Source organism: Topomyia yanbarensis, chromosome 3 (genome assembly GCF_030247195.1).
Source record: "Topomyia yanbarensis strain Yona2022 chromosome 3, ASM3024719v1, whole genome shotgun sequence".
Classification (NCBI taxonomy): domain Eukaryota; kingdom Metazoa; phylum Arthropoda; class Insecta; order Diptera; family Culicidae; genus Topomyia; species Topomyia yanbarensis.
The window spans coordinates 403775945-403785922 of record NC_080672.1 but is presented as its reverse complement, the minus strand read 5'-3'; the positions used below and the strand labels follow the sequence as shown (position 1 = coordinate 403785922).

At 38.5% G+C, this 9978-nt stretch overlaps 1 protein-coding gene across 1 annotated transcript in view; it reads right to left on the bottom strand.

The window, feature by feature from the left end:
* Window positions 1-688: 688 nt before the first annotated feature.
* Window positions 689-9978, bottom strand: part of LOC131690743 (uncharacterized) — a 135294-nt gene continuing 126004 nt past the window's right edge. Inside the window, exons 5-10 of the mRNA XM_058976708.1 lie at window positions 8908-9196; window positions 8306-8849; window positions 8071-8242; window positions 7839-8015; window positions 7620-7784; window positions 689-2396 (exon numbers count right to left, since the gene is read on the bottom strand). Of these exons, the coding sequence (XP_058832691.1) occupies window positions 2109-2396; window positions 7620-7784; window positions 7839-8015; window positions 8071-8242; window positions 8306-8849; window positions 8908-9196 (1635 nt within the window). The 3' untranslated portion in view covers window positions 689-2108. The remainder of the gene's footprint in view (window positions 2397-7619; window positions 7785-7838; window positions 8016-8070; window positions 8243-8305; window positions 8850-8907; window positions 9197-9978) is intronic.

Genomic DNA, 9978 nt, shown 5'->3' with positions numbered 1-9978 from the left:
TTCGTTTGTCGTTTTCATCTTCGTCAATTCGATCAATTTTCTTTCAATAAATTTGAATATTTTTGACTCTGGTTACCAGTTACAATGGAAAAGTTGCTTGCGTGATTCTGGCAACTAAAGCCATCGTCCAACCTCCCATGGCAATAAAATGCCGTTCAATATTCTGCTTTTTCGTATTTCATTTTTGCACAAATTTTTTCAATTTTAAATATTGAATCGCACTTATATCTACACAAGCAAAACACGAAGATATGATATATTATCTATCTTGAGCAAATTGCTGGGTCGATGTGAACAATAATCTGGAGTTGACTAGAAAAGGTTACCCAAGACTTGCTTTCGCTGCATGCCTTTGTTCAGTTGGTAGTTTAAATGGTCCTTATCGTAGATTTAAAACTTTTTCTTTTTTTAGACATGCTATAGATACAGTTATGAACATTGACCGCAAAATTCGAGATGGCACATCTGGACAAACTTGTGGTGCTTACATTGTAATCACTTCTTTACTGATTTTGTTGACGCTTCTCTTCTGCAAATTCCATACCCGAGTAAGTTTAACATTTTTACTTCTCTTCAGCTACGTAATGTACCTTCTAAACACACTCCTGAGTGAGTTAAAGGATCACAGCGACACCGGCGAGTACCTACACTAAGGATGTGATACCGTAGGAACAAACATGAGCCGCGGTTGACAATCGTCTGTCTCATAGAGATGCTTTATTGGTTAATTACAGAAATGTAGTAGGCATTCAATATCAAATATCGATTTTAATAAGTTATTGGATCTAGTTTTAAGGATTAGTTTTAGTTTTAAAATCCTTGAATGGCATGTTTATCTCACAAATTTAACAACATTGTTTATTTTTTTCAAGTTTTATAAAACTAGAATCTGCTTACCTCTTAAATTTCGCTTCCAATGAAGATCGATGCTATACGCAATTAACCGTAATAACTAATTATTGAATTCGTATTTAAAATATGTTTTGTAGTCAACGAATTCTTACACAGAATCATTACCGAAAAATAGGAATGGAAGGGCGGATATTTTTACATATTGTACAAAAACACATACACAGGATGTCATTCAATAAGATGGCTTAAAATAAGGTAATACATATAATCAACTCGAAGCCCTCTCTCGCTCATATCACTTACTTAATATGGTTGTAAAATTGGACGTCTTAACTATCTTTAGATATTGGTGTATTGGATTCGCGAAAATAGTTATCTGGTGGCAAAAATGTCGCCTCAGGCTCGATTGCATTGAAGCCCTTTTCTCGACTTTATACGCTGCCTATAATCGCAAGTCAGTCCAATGTAGATGGGGAATCCCATAGAACATGGGTCAGATTTGCGATTATGGGCAGTACGGGGACGTGCAAAAAGCTTCTAGTCTTCGTAAAGTTTGATCATGTGTGCAAACTAAGTGAAATCTAGAATTTAGTTAAATTTAGCGTTGTATCAGTGGTCGTGGTTCCGAACGTTCTTGAAATTGGTTTAGATAGCAGAGATGCTTTTCTCAAGCCACGAGAAAAGGTCCTATCAGTGCGAAAGTAATTACAGAAGGAAATTGGAGGTCTACGGATGTATCTTTTTTCGTAAAGTCGGGAAAATTCGAAGGCAATCGATTTCAGCTGGTACATGTGTTTCAATTGACAAGCGCAGAAATGCAGTTGGGTCATCTATTCTCTGAAAAAAAAACGACTTTTGTTTATGTTGAAAATGGTCAACATAACGGAACAACTTGATCAGTTTCTAAAATCTCTACTGCTAATCTAGAATGTCTAGGATTCATTTTTAATACTACCAAGGAAACAGTGAAACTCTAAATTCCTGTATTTCGGTTTGATGTTTTACTCTTTTTCAACTATAATTTTCTCATTCGCTAGTAGAAGTGTTTCAATTTTGGTTATCTACGGTTGTTGTTAAACTCGAAATAATTTATTAGTCCTATTAGAGTTCTGATCACAATACTTTTTATCCACTGTTAAACCTTAAACTTAACTTCTTCGAAACATCGCTGACGGGTCACAGTTATCGCAAAGGACATACTGGTCGACGAAAACGTAGATCCAGTCACTTTACTTACCTCTGGATACCACCTAATTTCATGCTGTCGAATCAATAATGTCAGGCTGGCTCAGCTGCAGTCCGGCTGCAGCGGAAACATTTCCGTTGGACACCCCATTGATACTGCTGGTAGTAACGGTGGTTTGATTGGCGTTCAGATCAATACAGGCCGCGGCCGAGGCCATACCATTCCCGTTCTGGTGGGCAACCAAATGGGTTGGAAGAGAAACCAGTGGGAGCGCCTGGAAGTTGGTCTCCTCCAGATCTCGCTGCAGCTGCATCAGGACGGGCGTTTCATGGACAATCGATTGAATGCTATGGAGAGTCTGTGGATGAAATGTAGTTAACTGTTGCGTTGGATGGTTCCGGGGCTGTAGATCGTGCGGGCGATGCCGGAAAGTTTCGGGATTTCGACTATAAACGAGTGTTATATTTACGGGGTGTGTCAAAAAAAACTAACAATCTACACAACTCATGCAATTCTTCTATTTTTACTTATAGTGTTTTCTGTTTTACACTAGGGCTAGCTATGCATGCGTAGTATCGAGTCAAAAAAACATTAGTGCATGCGATCAGCCTTGTTTCAGCTAGATTTGAACCTTTGCTCACACCGGTGACCATAAACATATAGAGAACGAGAAACCCAAACAAAGAATAGTTATTTTAGCAGAATTGGAATTATGACCAAATAGAACAAACAAAGAATCGAATTATGATGTAGGTGGGATAAAAATCCGCGTAAAAAATAACCCAGTGTGAGGATGTGCGCACGTTTCCTTGTCGACCAAGTGTGGTGCATACTATTAATACCGCGCTGGATCTGCAGAGGTAGATTGCACGGTAACGTAAATTCTTTCAGAAGTAGACTTCAACCACATTCGTAGCCTTAATCTTCAACCCCATTATCTTACACTAATCTTCTACCCATTTTATTTCGATCAATTTTTGTTTCTCAGTTATACATTAGAAACGAGGGAATGTTAAAGTATCTCAACAGATACGCGTGCACCATAGGATCAGTCTCCGTCATCTATCGTCTAAGCTTCCATGTGACGAACGTAACACTATAGAACTGCGTAACACCCAGCTTTCTTCATGACATTTACGATCATTTGAATTTTCATAAAATAATATTCTAAACTTGATTTTTTAATGAAATATAAAATTAATAGTGTTTACTAAACTCATTTTATACACGAAAAACTTGTGTACACTGTTTTAAAGTTTCCGTCCTCGTAGAACTTGAAAGTATTAAAAAAATAACATTAAACTTATGTTGCTGAAAGTATCATGCGGAACTTCGTTGAAACTTTCAAGTAGCTTCAAATATTCAAACGAAACAAGTATGCAATACCTGACTTCAAGTTTCTTAGAACGACCATCGCAATTTTTCCTTTAAAATTCAAGTTGTTACGAGTTTGGTCATGTAACTCCCATGGAACTTAAAAAAACTTGTGAATTTTGAACTCATTTTTCAATATTATATTATTCATAGTCCTTGGTTGAAACAGTAATTGACAAACGACGGTATTAGTTTAATTTTACGTGTTACGTGCTACTCCATCACTGGTATATCATCGCCTCACTTGACACACTGATTTCTTCAGTGACAAACCATCTGATGGACCTTTACGATCACTCAACAGTAAAAAAAAATGCATTCAAAACTATGTACAATATGTTCACTACTCGAATCTGTGGTTGTGAAGATTATTATGAGAAATGTTTCCCATAAGTAAGCTACTACTCGGTGAATACGTATAAATAACACACAACAGACGCATCTTCGGTCTGAAAGACAACAACAGAAAAAACGTCTTGTTCGATCAAGTGACAACAGACAAATTTCAAGGAATCATGCATCGAGGCTCAAGACAAAACACACCCAATTCTGACGTCAAACATTAACAATGATTTTATTTCTTTGTAACAAAACAGTTAAAAAAGGAACTTTAGCGATTTACATATATAAGCACCCACACACAGCCACCAACTTTTAGTTACAAATGTACCAAGTGCCATAAGATAAGAAATATCCGATTCATAGATTTTGGCTTATCGTAAACAGTGTTATAGTCCAATCCACGATTTCAACTTCCCGGCCGTTTTGACGTTTGCTGCGGGTGGAATGACAGCTGTTGTTTTTGCTTGTTGGGCACATTTTGCACTGCAACCAACGTTTTGTTCGATTGTTTACATTTGGTTAATACGATTTGTAGTAATTCTTCGTAATTTAATAAAATTTTGTAATCTTATTAAATGCGACAATCTGCTAGTTTGCACTGAATATCAAGTCAACGAAGAGTAACTTTGGTTAGAGTTTTTATTTAGAGCATTTTGTTATTTGTGGGTGAAATCAATATTACGGTTCTTGGTACCTCTTTGTCCTCCGATGTGTAAAATCTAACAATAGCTAACCAGAAGTTTATTTATCGATTGATACATCATGGTACATCAATAAAACAAAAGTTATTAGAAACATTGATCCATGCTATGTTGTATTTCGACTATGCGAGCTATCAACATCCGTGACGACTGACTTGTTGTTGACTTTTTAACGAACTTTCGTCGTATACTGGCAATATAATAAAAAAACCGTAGTTTGGATAGCTACAATAAAAATTAAACTGGTTTGTACATACAGTCGAAGACATGATAGTAGAGGAAAATAGGTGGTTGTGAGAAAAGTAAGTTTAACCAATAAAATAGTTTCACTTGCTAGTTCTATAGTTATAGAAAACATTCGAAAATTCTTTGTTCAAGCGATCTATTCAATGCGGATGAACGAGAAAATGTCCCGACCTCACACTGCCATGGTGTTGCTTGCTCCCATTTGAATGCCATAATCTGCTCCTTGGCAAATTTGCATGCACAGTCGACGGACAGACGGATTTGAAAAAAAAATAGTTATAAATATCACTTATCGTTCAATGGATTCAAAGTTCAATGGCACCCGGTGATCGGAATCCTGAGTGGGTCCTGTATGGTTTTCAGCTACATTGCAACAATCTAAACCTTACGGGTTAAAATGATTTGACTTGATGCGAGACATTTTGGAAGATAGTGTCTCCGGAAAGTTGTGTCCAGTAAGTCAAGGTTTTCTGGATAGTGAAAAGAGAACCTCTGAATTGCCCTACCAGCTGGCAATAAACATTTCATGTACTTTCTTGACGATTTATCCCAGTTTCAAAGTTGATTGTTGCATTTGAGCTGGATGCAATACTGCATCGATTTAGGATTCCGAATCAAATTCCGAATGGTTTGATCTGGAGCTTCATAGTATTTCCCAGTAATTTATACCGAAAAATGAACCTGGTTCTAAATAGTATTCCGACACTAGGGACACTGGAGCCGGAGTGCGAGTTAGAAACAGGTAGGATTCCGGCTAAACTTTACTGGGTTGTTATCGAAACGCACTTGCTACACTTATGGGATTTTCGATTGATTGACACTGGTGTAATGGAGTGCACTGGTTTTGCACCATTTTTGCACTTTCTAGCAGAAGTGTAGAAAACTGAGTATGTTCCATTGACACTTCTGCTAGAAAGTGCAAAACCAGTGCACTCCACTACACCGGTTCACATCAACCAAAAATCCCATTAAAAGTCTTCGACGCTTTATTGCGATGGCAATGTTCAAGGAATAAAAAAATACCTAAAATACAAGCCAAACATACAATCAAATCAACGGCATTAATTCCATTTCCAAGAGTCGACTTGAATTGTTCCTTTAAGAGAAGTAAATTTGAATTTCAGAACACCAATTATTCATGTTTTCATTTACCTCTATCAATATTTAACTGATTTAATTTAGTCCCTTTATTAAGGAAGTAGTTTCTTTAGATGTGATTATATTGGGGATATCAAATCCTTTGTCAGCAAGAACTATATCAGCTGCATTCGAGAATATCGAGAAATTCGGACTTTTTTGATGGTGAACTGATCAGAGCATCGTCCCGTATAAGCAACAGATAAACACAAGCATTCCATTTGCTGCCGGGCCGATTAGAAATTTTGTAGTTTGCATAAGTTTGTAAGCGCTTTGATGATCTTTGGCTTTAGGATTCGACCGTCTCTCTGTACTAATTTCGAAAATGCCAATAATAAATAACTTTCTATCCCCATACTGTTATTTGAACGATCGAGGCGTATGCTTATCGATTGTATCTTTTGATACGATTTCGATTGCATACTTTAAGCACTCGTACATTGCGAGTACTGTTCGGTAAAAATACTTCGAAATTGTTGTAGCACACACGGAGTAATAATAATAATCAAATGAAACGTTACTTAGAAGATTTTGCAATATCATTACGAAGACTTCATTCTTTGTCATTACACAGTAAGGTTTGGCTACTTTCTACAAAATTGTAAATACGTTGAATATTTGCTAATACCAGTCATTTTTCAGCCAATAAACTGTCGTTTTAATTATCGTAGTATCGTTTCTAGAAAGTCAGCATGTTGTTGCAACCGTGCCAATTGCAAACGATATCGTTGTTTTAATAATCGACACTCGCGATTTTCATCGGAATGGACTCGGAATGATCCGTTTTTGAATTCTCTACATTTGGTGTTTCATCTGAAATGAAAACAAATCTTGTTAAACATACTCAGATTCTTGCCAGAAAATAATTACTCAAAAATAGTGACTAAATAAACTAAGGTCCGATTTCTTTACCCACGCATTATTTTTAAAAGTTCAGTGTGGATGAAGAAATCGGCACTAAATCAGTTACTTTTCATATTTCCACTGTAAGGATAAACTAGAAATTTTCATACAGGTACCACTATTTACATGAAGAAGAAAAGCGCCCGGATGCAGTTGACCGCATTGGGAATCTGTCTAAACAAATTTTTTGATAATATGGTGGAGAGTTGCGATTTTCATGCATCACGATGTACCTTTTTTCTAGTTCGATGATTTTTTCAGATCTTCGAAAAAGCCCCTAGCAGAATAATAATGTGTACTGCTCTTAGAGCTGGCATGTATTGCATTATCATGAAATCCGCTTTTTTCTATCGCTACAATCTTTTACACGAAGATTGTACATTTTCATGTTTTCAGGGACATTGTTGCTCTCAGAATCTAAACAGCTTATGTGAGAGTACCCAATCGATGTGCATCACAGTTCCGCTGCTTTACCTACAGCAGGAATTGACACAAACGAACTTCCAACGTCTTTTCAGTCGACTTACAGTTATCTACTAAACAGTCATGAGTCTTTTTAAATAAAAATCACAACTATCCAAATACAGTTTGGTAAACAAAAACAGTGATTGTCAATTTTCAAACAAAAATAAACACAACACAAGAAGAAAAACATCGAACACAGTTCCACCCGCAGCTACTGTCAAAGTTAAAACTGATGACGTCATCGTGGATTAGACTATATTAGGAATCTCAAAAATAAAACATGTTACTGAGCCCTACTGGCACATTTATGCAGTTGATATGCAAGATTATGCGCTTGAGTTCAAGCGTTACTATCAATTAAACAACTTGTGCACTAGAACTTTTTCTACTAGTTTAGAAAACTTTACACTTACTTCCAGGGCCCTGTCGATTGCTTCGTACTGGCGCTTAGCCTCGCTTAATGCTTGATGCCAGCTGGCCGTCATCATCAGGCTGGGCCCAGTTTTGTCGACGCCACTACGCGTCAGCGATGCCAGTTGTTGCTCCTTCTCACATAGCATTGCCTTCAGCTTGGGGATCTGTTGAGCGAATGATGATTGCACAGTACTTTCTATAAGGACATTAGTACTTACCTCGTTGCACGCTTGTACCACGTTGTTAATCAGATCCTTCTCCATGATGGAATCATTTTCGTTCCACATTTTCAGTGCACTCATAATGTCCTCACGGTTGATTACTAATCCGGAGCAACTGCTATTCCGGTTGTTGCTACATAGTGTGCTCAGCTGGCATATGTCTTCATTAAGTTTCTGAAATTAACACAAGATAATGCATCGTTCACCTTAGATCACTTATAGAACCTACGTCAATTTCCGTCCGATGGCTCTGTAATTCCGCTTTACTCTTGGCAATTTCATTACCACGGCTAACCAGTTGTTGTGAGGCATCCTTGAGATCATCTTTCAACTTTTCGTTCAGCTCCTCGTACTCCTTCACTCTGTCTTGAATCTCTTCGTTGGTTAAAGCTAGTTTGTTTCTAAAGATAAAAAATAATTACCTATCAAAACGACAAAAAGAAAACAACTCAACACCAACTCACTTGTGACTTATCAACTCCTGTATACAGTGATCGTTATCCATCTGCACAATACGCAACACCTTCAGCAGCTTCGTGATCAAATTATCCACATCGATCACCTGATCGACCAGCGATTGGGCATTGCAGTACTCACAGATCGATGGCATCTCGGCAACGGATGCCTCCGCGCAGCAGCTATTGTCCTGATCCTCCAGCGACGAAGAATGGCTAGCGGTGGTGGGTTCGGTACCAACAACTGCTCGCTGCTCCGCGCCACACGATTGGCGGAAACGTGGCGATCGACCACTAGCGATAATACTAGACTGAAGCTCGATCTGTTGCCGATTTGTGATCGCCTGCGAAAGATTATCGAGCGATTCGTCGTGCGAGATCATCACATTGGCGCCGCTCTCCAGTGAGGATGGCATTTCGATCTGGGAAATTCGCGTCGACGATGAGACCATGTTGTGAGAGTGCGAATCGGGCATCGCTACATCCTCCAAAACGTTATCCATCATTAGGCACGGTTCGGTTTCCGAGTCTAGCATTTCCGTGGAATCGGATTCTAGGTGAGTAAAAGAAATAATCAATAGCTAATCGATTAGGATGCCAATTGATCGTACCATGACCACACGTCTCCTTCTTCTCCTTGCTGGCAGCACCGGAAGCACTTGACTTGAGGACGGCCGACTTGCTGGTGGCGTTTTTGATCGCGCTGATCACAGCAGCAATGAACGAATGACCCCGCTGCGGTGATAGAGGTGCCTCATACTGACTCGCTTTCTGGGTAGTATCCAGCCGTTGTGGGTGACACTGCTGCTGATCACCGTGCTTGCTGGCAGGCTGTTCACACTGCGGGCTGCCATCGCCGCTGCTACTGTTGGTGTACGCTTCGTTGTGGTAAATTACGTCCTGCAAAAACGAGATCGATTGATTGCATTTAGAAACTGGATCATTTGGATGTTCCAATAAAATCACTCAATTCATGCGTTCGTTAGGCGATGGATGGCTTCAGCAAAGGTTAGTAAACGCTAGGAGAAAATATCACGCTAGACTACTTACACTTCGTTTGCTACCGTTAAAATATACATGCTCGAGGAGACTATCATAGGGGCTACCACACGGAGAAGATAATGTAGGAATTCAACTTGAGCACAGGATGTTTGCAGGTGAAAGACACACGAAGTTCAGTTTGGAAGGCTCTAATCGAACCCATTTACACAACTTACCGTATTGTACGTAATCTCTGGGAACGTGAATTTTGAAAGTTTGGGTTGTGTAGGAAGGATTTCACGATTGGTACGAATCACAAAATTGGTTAGTGCAGGAAACATCAATTTGAAAGATTGAGAAAGATGATTATTAGATGGAGGTTAGGAGTTGTTGAGTCGCTATTGAAGAACGCCAGAATGCTGACTGGATATTTTATTATATTTTTGTATTTCTAATTCAATATTCACTAATTTCACAACGTTGAAAGTTGATTTGATTTGAAAGTTTTTAAAGCTTAAACATGCGACTGAGAATTTACGTTTTACCTGCGGTGTTTCCTCTTAGTATTATTATTATCATTATTATATTTATTAAGGCTTTAACCACTAAGGGCCATTCGCCTCGAAAAAAGGGAGTCCTTTCAGTGCGTTTAACAAAGTTAGTTATTGAGTTCTTCGCTTAAATATTGCGCTCGGGAGCGA